Source organism: Pogoniulus pusillus, chromosome 37, assembly GCF_015220805.1.
Source record: "Pogoniulus pusillus isolate bPogPus1 chromosome 37, bPogPus1.pri, whole genome shotgun sequence".
NCBI classification, from domain to species: Eukaryota; Metazoa; Chordata; class Aves; order Piciformes; family Lybiidae; genus Pogoniulus; species Pogoniulus pusillus.
The window spans coordinates 3,883,502-3,901,512 of record NC_087300.1 but is presented as its reverse complement, the minus strand read 5'-3'; the positions used below and the strand labels follow the sequence as shown (position 1 = coordinate 3,901,512).

The 18,011-nt window shown below is 44.0% G+C and overlaps 1 protein-coding gene across 9 annotated transcripts in view; it reads right to left on the bottom strand.

Moving 5' to 3' along the window:
* Positions 1–2,205: 2,205 nt before the first annotated feature.
* The window catches only part of LOC135190996 (zinc finger MYM-type protein 4-like), a 55,095-nt gene continuing 39,289 nt past the window's right edge, over positions 2,206–18,011 (bottom strand). For 8 of the 9 annotated variants that reach the window (XM_064172914.1, XM_064172917.1, XM_064172910.1 and 5 more), the window contains 9 exons: positions 17,278–17,331; positions 16,992–17,171; positions 15,830–15,924; positions 13,161–13,332; positions 11,406–11,557; positions 9,956–10,067; positions 8,155–8,403; positions 5,983–6,112; positions 2,206–4,201 (listed from right to left, as the gene is read on the bottom strand). In XM_064172914.1, coding sequence (XP_064028984.1) covers positions 3,994–4,201; positions 5,983–6,112; positions 8,155–8,403; positions 9,956–10,067; positions 11,406–11,557; positions 13,161–13,332; positions 15,830–15,924; positions 16,992–17,171; positions 17,278–17,331 — 1,352 coding nt within the window. In that variant the 3' untranslated portion in view covers positions 2,206–3,993. Of the gene's footprint in view, positions 4,202–5,982; positions 6,113–8,154; positions 8,404–9,955; positions 10,068–11,405; positions 11,558–13,160; positions 13,333–15,829; positions 15,925–16,991; positions 17,172–17,277; positions 17,332–18,011 lie in introns of those variants that run through there. The other variant, XM_064172918.1, reaches the window with a different exon arrangement.

Genomic DNA, 18,011 nt, shown 5'->3' with positions numbered 1-18,011 from the left:
CACCAGAGCATCTCCACCTGAACACCTCCACCAGAGGAATTCAAGGAACAGCTCCAGAACTCTCGATGAACTCCACAGAACAACATCCCTGGGCCATGCACACCTCTCTCTCTCTTCCCCTCATCTTTGGCTGATGGTAGTATAATCCCTGCTCTTTTCCTTCCCTGCTTCTTTTTCTCTGTTGTTCCCTCACTCTCTTATCCCCCTTCTCTCTCTCCCTCTGTTTTGTTCAACTTTAACCCTTAATCAATAGTTTTGTGGTGCTATCTGGTCTCTCTTGCACCTTGATTTCACAACACAGATATCTACAAGAACAGATCTTGCTCCTCTGGACAGAGATAAATCTCTTCTCCAGCCCTTGACACTTGGTGAGTGCTATGTCTAATGGAAGTTTGTGTGACTGGAAGAGCTCAAGATGTTTGAGTGAGTTGGAGTGGCTCTAAAGACCATCCTAGAGCTCTGCAGCACTCCCTGGACCAGAGCTAGCACTGCTGCTAGCAGCTTAGCACCCATGACCTCCACAGCAGCAGCAGCTCAAGACTAAAGTTAAAGACCCAAAACTGTTGCAGGTTTGCCATGTGCCAAGGAGCCACAGCAGAGCTGGCACACCAGGCACTGGCACTGCAACCCTTCTGAATGCAGCTTCTCTCTAAGTTGGTCCCATCTGAGACCCACATAGACAAATATTTCTTAACAGCCTCCAACTGAGATGCTCTGAATGAAATACTGTGAAGCCTACACACTTCAAGACCTGACTTTCCTGCTGTGTGCAGTCACTCACCTGGCCAAAGCCCTTCCTAGCACCCTGCCAGCCTGGCTCCTCTGCCACCACCCACTCTGTTCTTACCTGTCCTTGCTGGCACACCCAAAATAGTTTCCTCATAAAGCAAAACACAAGAGAGAAGTTACTGAACCCTGCTAGCAGGGAGCACCACCTGCTCCTTTTCTTTCTCACTCTTCATTTTCCCTCTGCCCACACTGAGACTCCAGCATGATTTTTCTGCTCAAAAGCATATTTCAAGTACTAAACAGTGTTGCAGGGTCAGCAATCCGTGCAGGTGTGTTTATCAGTGTGCTGGTGCTGAACTCTGAGCTTGTTGGCATGACCCATTGGTAATTTTAACCCTTCAAGATAATCCATCCTGTAAATCAACATAACTTCAGCAGGAGAAATGTGGTAAGGCCTGGCACACCCCAGGCCCACACCTGCTGACTTAAAAGTGTCCAAGCAAGAGGAATCCAAACAGAGAAACTGAAACTGAAACGACTTCAGTTTGCTAATAACTGTCCTTGAACTGCACTGAAACCTTTCTTATCTCAGAGATATCAAGTAAAAGGACTTAGCATATCTTTGCTTTCAGCCAGTCAAGTTTAAAGTGACTGAAGTCCCCTTGCTGATGGAAGAGGAAAGGCAAATATCCCTCGTGGAAAAAACTGAATGTGAAAGTGTCCACAGACAAGAGTGAGGATCTCCAGAGAAAGAAGGCTCAGCAGACTCCTCAGGTGACACAAACACAGCCTCTGTGGGGATATTTCTGTTAACCTCTATGGAGGGAAAATTTGGATGTGGTTTTTAGGTAATGCCCACCCAGTGAAAGCCTGAGCTGCCAGCAGCTTCTCCTCCCAGGCAGTCAGGGAAGCTGCAGGCACAGGCAGCTGCATTCTTGCAGGGGATTCATTGAATGAGCTGGGTTAGAAGTGGCTTTGAAAATCATCTAGTTCTGACTCCCTGCCATGTACAGGGCACTGTCCACTAGCCCAGGTTGCTCAAGGCCTCATCCAACCTGGCCTCAAACACCTCCAGGGAGGGCGCATCCAGGATGGGAATGTCCAGACAATGCAGACATTCCTGGATCATTGCCCTCTCCTCCTGACACTGAGGTTCTGGGCACACCTGTGTGCAGCAGACACAGCTCAAGCTTCCCTCATCCCCTCAGACCTGCACGCTCATTTTTCCAGAGCAATCTGATTTTCCCTGAAGCATTCCCTCAGCTATCCCAACCCCAAACTCAGTGCTTGCTGTCTGACTCTTTGCTGCAGCTAGAGGGAGGGGCTAGGTTGGGGCACACAGAACAACAAAACCCAGCAAGCAGGAGCATCCCTGAGCCTCCAGGAGGGCAGTGGCGCTCTCCTCCCTGGGAGTGAAGGGCCAGGAGGTGGGAGAAAGGCAAGATTTGATCAGAAATCACAAGACACAAGATGGGCTTTGATCAGACAGAACCAGGGGCAGGTTTACTTTTCACATAAGTTTTTTTTCTGTATTAAAAAATACATCAGTGAAATCTGTTACAGGCAGGGACAGGACTACCGAGTACACAACGTCAAGAGGCTACTTTCTGATTTTATTTCTCTTTGTTAAATTACTTTAGTCACTGCTAAAAAAAAAATAATAATTAAAAAAACCCAACCCAAAACAACCCCCCCCCAAAAAAAAACCCAAACTAAACCAAAACAAACTCCCAAACAAACAAAACAAAACAAAAAAGGGAAAAACAAAATAAAAAGGAAATATAACTCGAGGCTGTTGATTTCTCCCTTGAAATCTTAGTTGACAAGATCAAATCTCAGCCCTCTGCTACAGCAGATGGAAAACTGACCAGAGCTAGATTGAAAACCAGCCAATTCTCCTTAAAAACAAAGTTTGGGTTCCCAATGACTTTGTGAGCAGTGGCCATCAGAAACACACATCTATAGCTTGAGAACGTGGAGATGCAGACAGTACCTGGTAATGTCCTGTCCTCTAAACACGATGTGGGGAGCTTTTCTCTTCAAAAAAAGACACAGGAACAGCCAAGCCTTCAACCAATCTCTTTCCATTGCCAGCACTAGGACTAAAAACTCTTTGGGTGGGGTTGGGAATAAAAACAACACAGCTGGTCATTTTCTACCACAGTTTCTGGTGTCAGAAAGTAATACTGCATCCTTTGCACAACACTGAGCAGGTTGCAAAGGTGGAAAGAGTAAAAGAGTGCACATCTCAGTCCTTTGAAATGCCAGGGGCCCTCTGGATTTGCCTTATAAAAGAACCCAAAAGAGGGACAGAGGAGAAAGGAAAAGCTGCCTTAAGGGAGAACAAATTTCCGCGCACCACAGTATTTGCTAGGTTATATCAACAGACTGCAGAGCTACTGGGCTAGGAGAGGGATTCTCTGCACAGATCCCAGGACAGCCACTGTCCTGTACACACCCCGGAAATGCTCCTGACATGATGGCTCTGCAGTGTGACCTACAGCACCTCTGCCACCTCCAGGACCAAGCAGAGCTGGAGCTGGTACCAGCCTGGACCGAGAACTAGATTCTGGCACCGCGTGGCCATTGAACAGCCACCAGACATTGTCCATTCAGCTTCCCTGGCAGACACAGCAGCAGCTTCTGCCTGCACAACACTGGATCCCAGTTTCCAAAAGGCTCTCAAATCAGACATATGTGTGTGTGTGTGTGTTTATAACAGAAGGTGTCTGTCTAAGCACCACCACCTCCTCTCCCGTCCTCGTGAAGAGCTCTATGCTCTCCACGTGCTCTCTGGCAGCACGCACTGCCAGCCACCAGGCTGAGAAGCCACCTGAGCCACAGTCTAGCTCTCCGTGCCCAACGAGTGTTTGATGGTAGGTTTTACACAACCATTCTCCTTAAAAACATCTCACAACTTTAAAAAGGAAAAAAAAAAGATCCTCAACAGAGAAAGGATTTTATGCACCACTCAAACAAGTTAAGTTCATCTTCGATTTGTTCAGAGGATTTATTGGTGCCACAGGACGTTGGGTTTGGTTTATGAGGGTTTTTTTTGCAGCTTACACAGCTTGCTTCCTTCCAGTTCCAGTTTGAACATCCACTGTGGTTCAAAATATGCCTGTAGGTGACATTATCTTGGCTTTTGTTTTGTTTTTGTCTTAATTCTTTTCTCTTTTTTGATACACATTTTCCAAAGGCTTGGACGCATTCACAGTTTGGTGCTTCTGATGTGTACTCAAAAGGAAAAATACCCCACTTGGGTTAGTCTGACAACTCGATATCAGAGTCCTCTGATTTGACTTTGGCAAGTTCTTCATGTATCTCCCTCACCATTAGAATCCTTGTTAACATGATGTCCAAGGTTCCTGGGTCTATTGGCAGTGTGGAATACCACATGGGGCTATTGGGGACGCAGGTGCGCTCGGGCTGAAGGTAGAACACATCACTTCTCTGCTTCACACTCTCAGAGCTGTGGAGGTAAAGAAAGGAAGAGGCTGTTAGCAGAAGGCAACAGTTAATGCTCTCAACTCACCAAAACACCGAGGAGAAACAGCAAAGGAAATTACATCGAGGTGACAACACATGGCACAGGTTCAGAGGAGGCCATGAGGATCATCAGAGGGCTGCAGCACCCCTCCTGTGAAGGCAGAGTAAAAGAGTTGGGGTTGTTCAGTTTGGAGAAGAGAAGGCTCTGAGGAGACCTTAAAGCAGCCTTTCAGTACCTGCAGGGGGTTAGAAGAAAGCTAGGGAGGGAGGGACTGCTTCCAAAGGCCTGCAGGATGAGAGCTGATGGCTTCAACCTGGAAGAAGCTGGACTGAGACGAGACATTAGGAGGAAATTCTTCCCCATGAGGACAGTGAAGCACTGGAAGATGCTGTGGGGGCCCTAAGCCTTGAAGTGTTCAAAGCCAGGTTGGATGGGTCCTTGAGCAACTTGGTCTAGCCAGAGGTGTCCCTACCCATGGCTGGGGGTTGGAATTAGGTGATCTTTAAGGTCCCTTCCAACCCAGCCTGTGATTCTATGATTTAAAAAGCTTCATTCAGCTCTTTTGTTAGTGATCTGCTTCTCCCTGCTTCACCTTAAGGAACAGTTCACTTGGTGCTGGGTCACTCTGCATCAGCTGCTTATAAAGAAACAAAATTAAGAGTGGTTTCCTTACAGATGTGGTTCTTCAACCTGAGTATCATCCAGCTAATAGTACTGGCATCTTGAAACAACTGATATTCAATCTCTGAATGAAACAGGTTACAGTATTCCAGAACTGCTGTGCACTTTGGCACAGAGAATGCTCAAGAGCTAGCAAAACTAAATCCTAGCATCCCTGCCCATGAGGCAGAATGCTGAGCTGCCTGTCTGACTCTGAGGCAGCTTTCAGCCTCTGGGAGGAAGACCCAAAGCACTCCAGAGCATGGATCCCTCCCACCTGGCTTCAGAATATTCACATCAAAACAAAGTGATTTTTTTTACTGCTGCTTGCACCACTGCAGGTGCTCAGCTGTGATATATGAGGAGGAGTCTGAATGTTTCCCAGCCCAAGGACAGCTAAAAGCTTCTAATGATATGCAAGTGGAGACAAGGAAGGTAAGATGAGGGAGACAAAGAGCTGCTGGGCATGGCCCTGCCTAAGTCCTGGGACTTTTTCTAGTAAGCTCTCAGTAGGAGGGTTTTTGAGGGTGATTTGTCTGAGTTTAGCTGACACTAATGAGAGGCTGTTTCACTCTGCTTGTGTGTTTTCTTTGAAGTGAGCAGAACATCATATTCCACCTGCTCAATGATCTAACTCATGTTTATACAGAAACAGGAGGGACAAAATGATTTCTATGTCCTTGCTGGACAAACTCCCTTCTAACTCTTCAGTGCAAGTTCACCTCACACTTCAGCAGGCAAAAACTATCAGCAGTTTTACCAAATTCACCTTTCCTACCCTCCTTCACAAGGCCCATGAGGGCAGGGAATTAAAGGAGATGAGAGTGCCATGGCCATGGCAGCAATGTCCCCATTCCCATTCACCCTGAGGATGAGTAACCAGGCCTTTAGAGAAGACATCTCCCTGTGACTCTCAACACCAGGAGCAGACTCTCAGCAGTGCTCACACTGCAAGTCCTGCCTGCATGGCTCCATTCACACTGAGGGACCAGAAACTGCAGAAAGGAGCCCATGGCACAGACACCAGAGGTCTGAGTGGGATTTTTGTCCAGCTGCCTGTCCAAGCCTGCACACAGACCCCAAAATCAAGTTGTGCCACTCACCATTTTGACAGGTAAAACTCGTAGAGCCGGACAGGACAGCGCAGGGGGTTATCTGTATTTTCAGCCATTTCCACTGCTGTGGGAATTTCCTCATCTTCACCACGTTTCCTTTTGCCTACAGATAATTTATCTGGACAAAGAAAAATGGCATCACAGAAGTTCAGTGAAAACCAGCAAGAGTGAGCCTTAGCTGCTTCACCTTGCACCCAGTGATGGGAGCTTGCAGCGCAGAGGAGCGTGCCGCTGAAGCTGATCACCTCTCACATGTGAGTTAACTGCTTTGATCTGCTGGATGGGATACAGACTGCCCACAAACCTCCTCTAGAAAAATCACCAAGAACTATCTAGTAGGTAATTATCTAGCAGAGCAATATGGGAGGATGTAATTTTTCTCCTACAGGAGGCCGCAGAGGTGTCTAGTGACAGACAAAGGGGGAATGGTTTGAAGCAGAGGGGGAGCAGAGTTAGACTGGAGCTTAGGAGGAAACTCTTCAGCATGAGGGTGGTGAGACTCTGGAATAGATTGCCCAGAGAGGCTGTGGATGTCTCCTCCCTGAGATGTTCAAGGTGAGGTTGGATGAGGCCTTGTGCAGCCGAGTCTAGTTGAGAGGCATCCCTGCACATGGTGAGGAGGTTGGAGTAGATATCTCTGAGGTCCCTTCCAACCTGAGCCATTCTATGGTTTTGTGATAAAGCAAAACTGACATAACTCAGTGGGACTTAACTGAAGAAGCCAAGAGGACAAAGAATTCTCTTTTTCAAGTTCCAAAAACCAGCTGCAAACAAAAAATTGTCTCTGAGATCAAGAGGAAGCATAGAATCACTCAGGGTTGGAAGGGACTGCAAGGATCATCTAGTTCCAACTCCCCTGTCATGGGCAGGGACACCTCACACTAGAGCAGGCTGTCCAGAACCTCATCCAGCCTGGTCTTAACCACCTCCAGGGATGAGGCTTCCACCACCTCTCTGGGCAACCCATTCCAGGCTCTCACCACCCTCATGGCAAAGAACTATTTCCTAACATCCAGTCTGAATCTATTCATTTCTATTTCCCCCAGTCCTATCATTACCTGACAGCCTAAAAAGTCCCTCCTAGGCCCCCTTAAGATACTGAAAGGCCACAGTAAGGTCATAGTCCCTGCTTCTGTGAAAGCCCTGGCTCCACCTAAACTGCTGCCTTCCACTTGGGCTGCCTTCTTTGTTCACCACAACAGACCCAGGATAAATCTGGGAGTCAAAAGGGTATAGATAAGGGCCTAGGTCTGCAGAACAGGAAGTCTGGTACAAAGCAGCTCAGAAAAGGCCTTTAATTCAGGTAGCAGCTAATAAAACTTTGTGCAAGCTTGGGGTGTTGGAAAAGGCTATCAAACTAATTTGCAGCCAAATGTGTGGCATCTCCTTTGTAAGTGCTCACTGGATGCCATGGCTCAGGAAGAATTTCTCTTTAAACTTCCACTGGAGTAGAAAAAAACTGTGAAAATACAGAGGAGAGTAGCACATTCACAGCTCTGCTTACTGCAGAAGAGCATTCTCTTCCCATTCCTTGTTTAAAAAAGAAAGAGCACAAATGATAATACCTGGAAGAGGTCTACAGGAAGGCTGGGAAGGGACTTATTACAAGGGCTTGTATAGAATCAAGCAGGTTGGAAGAGACCTCCAAGATCATCCAGTCCAACCTAGCACCCAGCCTTAGCCAGTCAACCAGACCATGGCACTAAGTGCCTCATCCAGGCTTTTCTTGAACACCTCCAGGGATGGTGACTCCACCACCTCCCTGGGCAGCCCATTCCAATGCCAATCACTCTCTCTGGGAAGAACTTCCTCCTAACATCCAGCCTAGACCTACCCCGGCACAACTTGAGACTGTGTCCCCTTGTTCTATTGGTGGTTGCTTGGGAGAAGAGGCCACCCCCGACCTGAATAGACTGAAGCTGGAAGAGGGGAGATTGAGTCTGGAGATTAGGAAGAAATTCTTTCCAGGGAGGGTGTTGAGACACTGGAACAGGTTGCCCAGAGAGACTGGAGGTGTTAAAGGCCAGGTTGAACGAGTCCCTGAGCAACCTGGGCTAGTGTGAGGTGTCCCTGCCCATAGAATCTTTAAAGTCCCATCCAATCTAAACCATTCTTTGAATCTCTGGATTAGCCAAGTGCAGATGATCATTAAGGACTCACCTGATTCTAGCTCTTGTTTTTGGAAGGGTGGGAAAAACCGTAAGTAAGTCATCTTGGTATTGTACTTCAGGGTGCGGGTGCGCCTCATAACGCGGGCGAAGGACAGCTTCAGGTGCTCACTGACATTCTTTAGTTGGAAATATTTGGTGTTGAAGAACAGAAGAGTGTTCAATAAAACAATAGGGGAATATGCACCCAGCTGTTTACATTCCCACAAGTGTTCCTCTTCAATTCTTGAGAACATATAACCTAGAGACAAGGGGAAAGGGAAGGGGAGGAAAGAGAAAGAAGAGAATTTACTGCTGCAGTTTTAGGGCTGTCTCCACATCTTCAGCTACAAAGGAAGAGCTTTTCCAGGCTGTGTCTAGTCTAGGAGACCTTCAGGGTTTTCCTGAAGCACTGAACACATCCATCACACGTGAGCAGGGTGGGAAGGCAGAAATAAGTCAGATTAGGTAGGCAGATTATGCCAGAGATGCAGCAAAGTCCTCTTTCAGCTAACCTTCTCTAGCCATGAACCACGGAGCAGATCAAATTCAGACCTGTTACAAGTAATTTTAATTCTAATAAACCAAAGATCACTGCATGCACCAAGGTGAGAAAGAAAGGAGATGGAGAACCAAGCTGTGGAACAGCCTGGTCTTCCAATACCTAAAGGATGGAGTGAAGGATGGAAAGGAGGAATGCAGACATTAGCAGCATCAGGCTAAATTCTGATTTCTCTGGATTAAATCACACTGCTGGATTAAGCCAACTGCAAACCCATGGAATTCCTAAATTTAAAATGCACAAACAGCCCATTGTGATTATGGGAAGTCAGGTAGGAAAAGGCTTGGGAGAGATTTATTGCTCAAAGCCTCCCATTGCACTATGTATGAATAACTGGATTACTTCTGGATTAAAGGAAAAGTTCATTTTCTTAGTGCAAAGCCAGTCCTGGATCCATGTATGGAGCTGTCAACATCACTCAAGTTTTGCTGATGCTCTGAAAAAGATCTTATGTCCTAGTCCTGCTGGTGTTCAGCTTTCTAAACTGCATGATCATACCTGGAGACCAATTAACAATATCTACAGAATTTGGGAATTCTTAATTTGGAAGTGACTGAGGTGAAAAGAACCTGGAATTGTGGAGTTGAGATGAGATTCCAATGATTTGCTAATGTGATCCTTGCTTTATCAGGAGCATTTCCAGTACTAGCAGGGAACTACACTGCACATGGTATTTGCAGTAAGTTACCTTGAGTATTAGCTACAATTCTGGCTCCTCTATTCAAAAGAGAGTTAAAACTTGAGGGAAGAGAAGAACTGGCACGTTGACTACCAGAATGGGAAGCCTTTCTTACAAAGGGGTTGATCAGAGGCAGGGAGATATGTAAGGAAAAGAGAGACAAGGAAAAACTTGTTTGCTGTGAGTGTGCTGCAGCCCTGGAGCAGGCTGCCCAGAGGGGTTGTGGAGTCTCCTTCTCTGGACTTTCCAAACCCGCCTGGATGTTGTGATCCTGGGCAAGCTGCTCTGGGTAACCCTGCTTTAGCAGGAGGGTTGGGATGATCCCCAGAGGGCCCTTCCAACCCTGACCATGCTGGGATTCTGGGATGTACTGAAGTGTAATGAGTAACTGGTAGAGACAGACATGAAACCCATGATGCTAGTCTACCACAAACAACTACATGGTGGAGAAAAGAGGAAACTAAGGTGAGTGGCCTCAGCTCCCATTCTTCTTCCTGGCATCGAGAAGAAAATAGTAAATTTATAATATGGGTTTTTGTCATGCAGCTACACAAAACAGAAGAATTGTCCTACCATTTGGAAGAATTGTAGGTTCCCAGATTTTCAAAAGTTTTGTAAGTTCAATCATAAACCTGGAATAGGGCTCGGTAAAAATGTTATCTATTCTACCATTCTCAAACAGGTACTACAAGAGAAAAAAACAAAGAGGAAGACATACAGTTTGTGATTATAAAACATTGCAGAGAAGACACAGGACATCAGATTCTTTTCCATTCTTATGGTCCAAAACCACTTTTTTGTTGGAATCTTCAGTTAAGATATCAAATGTTCTGCAGGGACTGGGATGTCCCCAGTATGAAACGAGAGATTTAGTGTTGCTGGGCATACTCCAAGCTCTAGAGCTGTTTTCTCAACACTCATCATCCTCTAAGTGTTAAACAGTCTTGAAAAAGGTCTGCCTATAAAAAGCAGAAGAGTTATTGAGTGTTTTTCTGTTGTAAAGGAATTTTTAATACCTCCTGACAACAGACACAGGCCAAGCACTAAGCTCAGTTTCCAGCACCAGGGTTAAAGTCCCTTCAACCTCTTGCCAAGCAGCACTTGAGAGAAGTTTTCTACAAGCCAGAAGCATGCATCAGTAAATAATACAGAACTGGGATGTGCAAAAAATTGCTGCTTCCCAATGACTCTTGGAATTAACACTCTACATTTTTCCAAGCATTGGTAAGAAAAGGAAACCAACAAACCCACACAAACCAAATCAATTAAGGTAATTCCACGCCAGAAGGAGCTTTTGATTCTCTATCTCCAAATGATTTGTTGAAGGGAAGGAACAAGCTGACTAGTCTGAAAATGAAAGCCCCTGACAGAAATATATGAAACACTGAGTTTAATATTCTCCTAGGTTTGTATTGCAGCTGTCTCAGAGCAGGTAGCAAGGGCTAAGTACATTACCCTTAGTATTTATTACTGACAATGCTACTATTCCCACTCTATTTTCTCCCTAGATATTGCCAACACCACAGGCCCTGGTTAGCTACTGAAGGAGCTCAGTCTTTGCTGGGTAACCTCTTCCATGTAAACTTGTCTGTTAGAAGAGCACTGTGCAACTACTTTAGGTCTAAACCATTCCATCATAAAGCTAATAACAGAATATTCTATTAGAATATTGGAATATTTCTAACAGTCTGAGGAACAAACCTATCCTAGAGATAAAAAAGGATCAAAAAGGTACCAAATCCAAAGATCTGTGTCTAGGTAGATGCCCTTAAGCCCTGAATGCCACTTTCCTCCCCCAGTTACAAAGAAGCCTGTTCTCTCTCACCATAAAAAGAGAGAGGTCATTAAAAGGTCCAAACCAGTGGGTCAAACATGGGGGTTAAGACAGAGAATAAAGCACCAAAAAGCTACATTCTTGTCTCCTCTCCACACCCCAAGCACCTACATGGGACAACAGCTATAAAGCACAAATGATCAGGCCAAGCCTGGTACACTGTCAGCAGTATTCTAATTCTTCAGTTACCTGCTGAATTCCAAGGCACAAGTATAAGATGCTGTCAGGATCATATTTTTCTCCATTTGGTCTCCGCACCTCTTGAATAAACTGGCACAAGCCAAAGCTCAGCTCAGCAAAAGTGCATGAGAGGATGTCCTCCTTGAGCTTCACAGGACGAACTGTGGCCAAGAACATGATTGGAAAAGATTCAGTTCATTCAACAGATTGGAATCTCCTCACATTCCTTATTATTTCACACAGGCAGAGCTATCAGGTGTTACAGAATCATACAACTGTTTTGCTTGGAAGAGACTTTCAAGCTCATCTAGTCCAACCCTCAACTCAACACCACCATGGTCACTAAATCATGTCCCAAAGTGCCATGGCCACAGGTTTCTTGAACACCTTCAGGAATGGGGACTCCACCACCTCCCTGGTCAGCCTGTTCCAATGTCTGATCAGTCTTGAAGTCAAGATGTTGTTTCTAGCATAGAACCTGTGTTAACTACAGATGGAAGAGACGTGGCCAAGTTGGTGCTGCCAGCTTAGAGTTATGGTCTGCTAAGGGCTCGGTGAAGGCCCTGCAGATGCACAAAGCATCTCACACAGAATCACAGAATGTCAGGGGCTGGAAGGGACCTCCAAAGCTCATCCAGTCCAACCTCCCTGCCAGAGCATGATCACCTATACCAGATCACACAGGAACACATCCAGGCAGGCTTTGAATACCTCCAGAGAAGGAGACTCCACAACTCATCTGGGCAGCCTGTTCCAGTGTTCTGTCATCCTCACAGGGAACAAATTCCTCCTCATGTTTGCATGAAACTTCATCTCCACTACAAATGAACAACTACTGAGTCCAAAGGAACACAAAGGGGAGGTTAAACCCCTTTGTCTAAAGAAAATCTGGCATTTTAATGCCTCTTTTGATAGGGGGGTTGGACTTGATCTCCAGAGATCCCTTCCAACCCCTAATAGCCTACGAACGGATCCATATGGAAGTGTCCCTGCTGACTGCAGGGAGCTTGGACAAGATGACCTTTAAAAGCAGGATAATACCCAAGACAGTGTGCCAGCAAATCTTTCCTCCACTCAGAGGCATTTTAAACTGCATCAACTATGGCTAGCAGGACAAGGGATGTGACTCTCCCCCTTTACTCTGCTCTCCTCAGACCACATCTGGAGTACTGTGTACAGTTCTGGAGCTCCCAACACAAGAAGGATATGGAACTGTTTGAGCCAGTCCAGATGAGGCCATGAAGATGCCCAGAGGGCTGCAGTAGCTCTGCTATGAGGACAGGTTGAGAGAGTTGGGGCTCTGCAGCCTGGAGAAGAGAAGGCTTCAGGAGACCTTGGAGTGGCCTTCCAGGATCTGAAGGAGGCTACAAGAGGGCTGGGGAGGGACTACTGACAAGATCTTGTAAAGACAGGAGGAGGAGGAATAGTGGATTTAAACCAGCAGACAGGAGACTGATGGATCTTAGGAAGAAGTTCTTTACAGTGAGGGTGGTGAGACACTGGCACAGGTTGCCCAGGGAGGTTGTGGATACTCCCTCCCTGAAGGTGTTCAAGGCCAGGTTGGATGAGGCCTTGAGTGACCTGTTCTAGTGGGAGGTGTCCCTGCCTATGGCAGGAAGTTGGAACTGGCTGAGCTTTGAGGTCCCTACCAACCTCAACCATTCTATGATTTTATGACCCTAATATCTGATCCTGATTTTCAGTTGAACAACATCACACCAAATGCTCTTTCATCAGGTTTTCCACTCTGAGAGAAAATATTACCTGAAAACTTCAGGTCCCCTTGTTCCTCCTGTGCATTTTTCCATTGGACCCAGTTTTTCCAGGCATTTACCCCATACATATACTTCAGGGTCATCCCAGAAACAGAGCAGCCTGGGTAGGAGCCCTGCATCAGGTTGCGAGGCTCTACAGGAACCACAGACTTCTTCCTGCCCTACAGGCAAAGAAAGAAAGCAAACCAAATCAAGAGTTAGTCCAATCTTCATCCCTGGATGCTTGCCTTGACCTCACAGCAAAAGGCCATGAAGCTCTGTGCTAATTCAGCCCTCATGACAGAGATGCAGGTGTTTTTTAATGGATAAATATGTAATTTTGTAATGGATATCTAGTGGGTAAGCAGGGATTCTTTATCAGATATCTAGTGGGTAAGCATGGATTCTTTATCAGATATCTAGTGGGTAAGCATGGATTCTTCAACAGATATCGAGTGGGTAAGCATGGATTCTTTATCAGATATCTAGTGGGTAAGCATGGATTCTTTATCAGATATCTAGTGTGTAAGCATGGATTCTTTATCAGATACCTAGTGGGTAAGCATGGATTCTTTAACAGATATCTAGTGGGTAAGCAGGGATTCTTTAACAGATATCTAGTGGGTAAGCATGGATTCTTTATCAGATATCTAGTGGGTAAGCAGGGATTCTTTAACAGATATCTAGTGGGTAAGCATGGATTCTTTATCAGATACCTAGTGGGTAAGCATGGATTCTTTATCAGATATCTAGTGGGTAAGCATGGATTCTTTAACAGATATCTAGTGGGTAAGCATGGATTCTTTATCAGATATCTAGTGGGTAAGCAGGGATTCTTTATCAGATATCTAGTGGATAAGCATGGATTCTTTAACAGATACCTAGTGGGTAAGCAGGGATTCTTTAACAGATACCTAGTGGATAAATAGGGGTGGTTTTATGGATATATAGTGGATAAAAATGCACTTTTTTGTGGATACACAGTGGATAAATTTAAGGCTATATAATGGATAAATATTTTGCTTTTTAAATATATATGCACTTTTTTATGGATATATATAGTGGATAAATATGCATTTTTTAATGGATATACATAGTGGATAAATATGCACTTTATTAATGGTTACATAGTTGATAAATATGCACTTTATTAATGGATATATAGTGGATAAATATGCACCTTTTTAATGGATATATAGTGGATAAATATGCACCTTTTTAATGGATATATAGTGGATAAATATGCACCTTTTTAATGGATATATAGGGGATAAATATGCACTTTTAAAATAGATATATAGTGGATAAATATGCAACTTTTTTATGGATATATAGTGGATAAATATGCACTTTATAAATAGATATATAGGGGATAAATATGTCCTTTTAAATAGATATATAGTGGATAATTATGCCCTTTTTTAATAAGTATATAATGGATAAATATGCACTTTTAAAATAGATAGTGGATAAATATGCAACTTTTTTATGGATATATAGTGGATAAATATGCACTTTATAAATAGATATATAGGGGATAAATATGTCCTTTTAAATAGATATATAGTGGATAATTATGCCCTTTTTAAATAAATATATAATGGATAAATATGCACTTTTAAAATGGATAAATAGTGGATAAATACACACTTTATTATGGATATATAGTGGATAAATATGCCCTTTATTAGGGATATATATAGTGGATAAATATGCACTTTTTAAATGGATATATAGTGCATAAATATGCACTTTATTAATGGATATACAGTGGATAAATATGCCCTTTTAAAATAAAAATACAGTGGTTAAATATGCATGGTTTTAGGATATATAGTGGATAAATAAGTGCTATTTTATGGATATATAGTGGATAAACAGGCACTTCTTAATGGACATAAAGTGGATAAATAAGTTTTTTTTTAGGGCTTTATAGTGGATAAATAAGGGCTTTTTAATGGTTCTATAGTGGATAAATATGTACTTTCAATAGATATATAGTGGATAAATATATATATATTAATGGCTATATATATTTCTTGATGGATCTGTATCTATGTTAATGGAATTTTTAAAATGATTCAAAATATAATATTTTTCATTAATATATATATGCATTTTTTCATGGACTTTTACATTTTTAATGCACATACAGTGAATATCTCTGTTTTTTTACTGGCTAGACAGTGGATACATATGTGTTTTTTACTGGTTATACAGTGGCTATCTGGGGTTTGTTTAATGGCTACATAGTTGATGGATATAGATGTGGTTTTGAATGGCTATACAGTGGACATGTGTCTTTTAAACATGTGGACAAATAGGAATGTTTGAAAGAAAAGCTGCAATAAAGGACAATAATTCCCACTGTGATCAATCTGCAGAGCAGGACAGCATTTCCTGTGTGTTATGGCACTCCTTAAAGACATCTCTTTAGGAGAGTTTAGAAATTACACATATTTAAGAGCCACTCTCCCCTAACCAGAGCATTTATTCTAGCTAAAAATCTTCTCTGCTATAGGAGGAAACAGACAGCATGGTTGAAGTGAATTCTCACTTCTACCCTGAAGCAGTAATTGTCTTTTTCATCCTGGAGCAGTTAATTTCTGAGAACAAGCACACACAGAATGCCATGCCTTGAAATGCAAAGGATCTTATGCTCCATGAGTCCTTCCTTACCCTTCTCTTTGGCTGTGGGAAGCCATCTCTATGTCTCCGTCTTGCTCGCGAACGTGAATGCAACCCCAGTCCTTTGCTGAGAGGGTCAAATGAGTCTGAAGTCAAATCAACACCGTTAAGAGTTTAATTATATGATTTAACAGCCCAGGCAGAAATGTCACTTAGATCCTAGAGGAAACCTTACATTTGGCAATCACATCTGGATACACAAATAATGCTTTGCCTTTGAATGATTCATAATTTCAACAATGAGAGGCTTTGAGCAACCTGCTCTAGAGGGAGGTGTCCATGTACATGGCAGAGGAGTTGCAACTTCCAACCCAAGCCACTCTAAGAATCTCTGAATTAAGCAATTATGTCATTTCTGTATAAGGAGAGTCAGGTATCAGAAGAGGAAAAAAAAGCCCTCCCCAGCATGGGGTCTGCTTATTCAGCCACACTTCTGCACCACTTGCATGGATTCTACCTAGGGACACCGAAGTGATAAATTCAAAAGCCAATAAGGCTACCTGCTACTCCTGCGAAGGGTTCTGTAGAATCACAGAGCAGTTGTGGTTGGAACAGACCTTTGAGACCAAGAGCTTGTAGTGATAGGATGAGAAGGAGTGGTTTAAAGCTTGAGGAAGGCAGATTTAGATTGGAGATCAGGAAGAAATTCTTTACAGAGAGGGTGGTGAGACACTGGCACAGGTTGCCCACAAAGGTTGTGGCTGCTTCCTCCCTTGAGATGCTCAAGACTAGGCTGGATGAGGCCTTGAGTAACTGGATTTAGTGGGAGGTGTCCCTACCTATGGCAGGGGGTTGAAACTGGATGATCTTTAAGGTCCCTTCCAACCCAAACCATTCCATGAATCAAGTCCAACCACTCACCTAGAGCTCACGATCCCACTACTGCCAAACCACCACCACTTAACCACATCCCTCAGCGTTATATCCATGTGCCCTTTGACCACCTCCAGAGTTGGTGACTGTACCACAGCAGGCTGTCTCTTAAAGACACCAGCTAATAGTTTAAAACCAAGAGCTGATCTGTTACTGCAGGATTAAATACTCCATTTTACCATTTGAAAACCCTCCCTAAGCAGGCTGCTGCTATAATGCTTGCTCAGAAAACTGCCTGCGTTTGTAAACCACAATGCATTTTAACTCCCATGATACTGACCTGATGGAAAATCTGCCTCCAAGTCCTGTTCCACATCACCTTTGGAGAACTGCTTCAGCTCTGGATCTGGTTCTGGCAGTGCATTTGATCGTAGGGTGTAGTGGTTTAACTCCTCTTCCCAGCTGTGAGGAGTGGACACTGCTTCTGACTCCAGATCACCGCTGTAAGTGCTACCTTGGTCTGCAAAAAGAGTGAGGAGATACACCACATGCTACAGGGAAGGGCAGGAAGAGAGGATTGTGCAGAGCAGGATCAAAATCCATTTGTACAAATAAATCTAACTGACCTTTCTCAAACAGCTTGGGGTCCAGGAAGAGTTCATGCTCAGATGTTTGAGATCCTTTAAAAAGAGCAGGAGAATTTCATCTACAAATGGCTGACAGCTCACATGACTAGCACAAAACACTCTGACCACCAAAAATCTATGCATTAGGTCACAATACTGAAACATTTCATGCATCCTTTCCTCCAACTAGACCTTTCCTAACAGCCTCCTACCCTGTTATGGGAGAAACAGAAACACAGAACTAACCCAGCTTTGCTTTTCCAACCATTTCCATGCCTCTGTGTCTGTTATTTGAGTCACAAGTAAGCTCTCTGGTATTTGTTCATTTCTTTTATCACATGGGATGGTCACTATCCAACACATTCCAATCTGCAGCACCCTCCACAAATAAAAAGTCTGACAGCACAGGGTTTTTGTAAAGCAGCTGCTCTGTCTTCTTGATTTGGACTCCTCCTGCTAAAGCAGGAGGTACTGATCTGGAGATTTCTACCTCTAGTAATTTGTTACTGTCAACAAAAGTCAAATCAGCACTTAGGATCAGGGAAAGGGAAAGCAAAGACCTCTAAACCACTATCAGTGCTCAGCATCTGAGGTGGGATCTATGCTAAGAACAGCTCTGCTGAACGTTGACACTGTGCAATTACAAAAGCTTCAGAAAGGAGTAACTACAGCCAGCACCTGAGATGGGATCTATGGAGGAAGAGAAAATTAATCTTCCAAGGAAATGTGTTTTC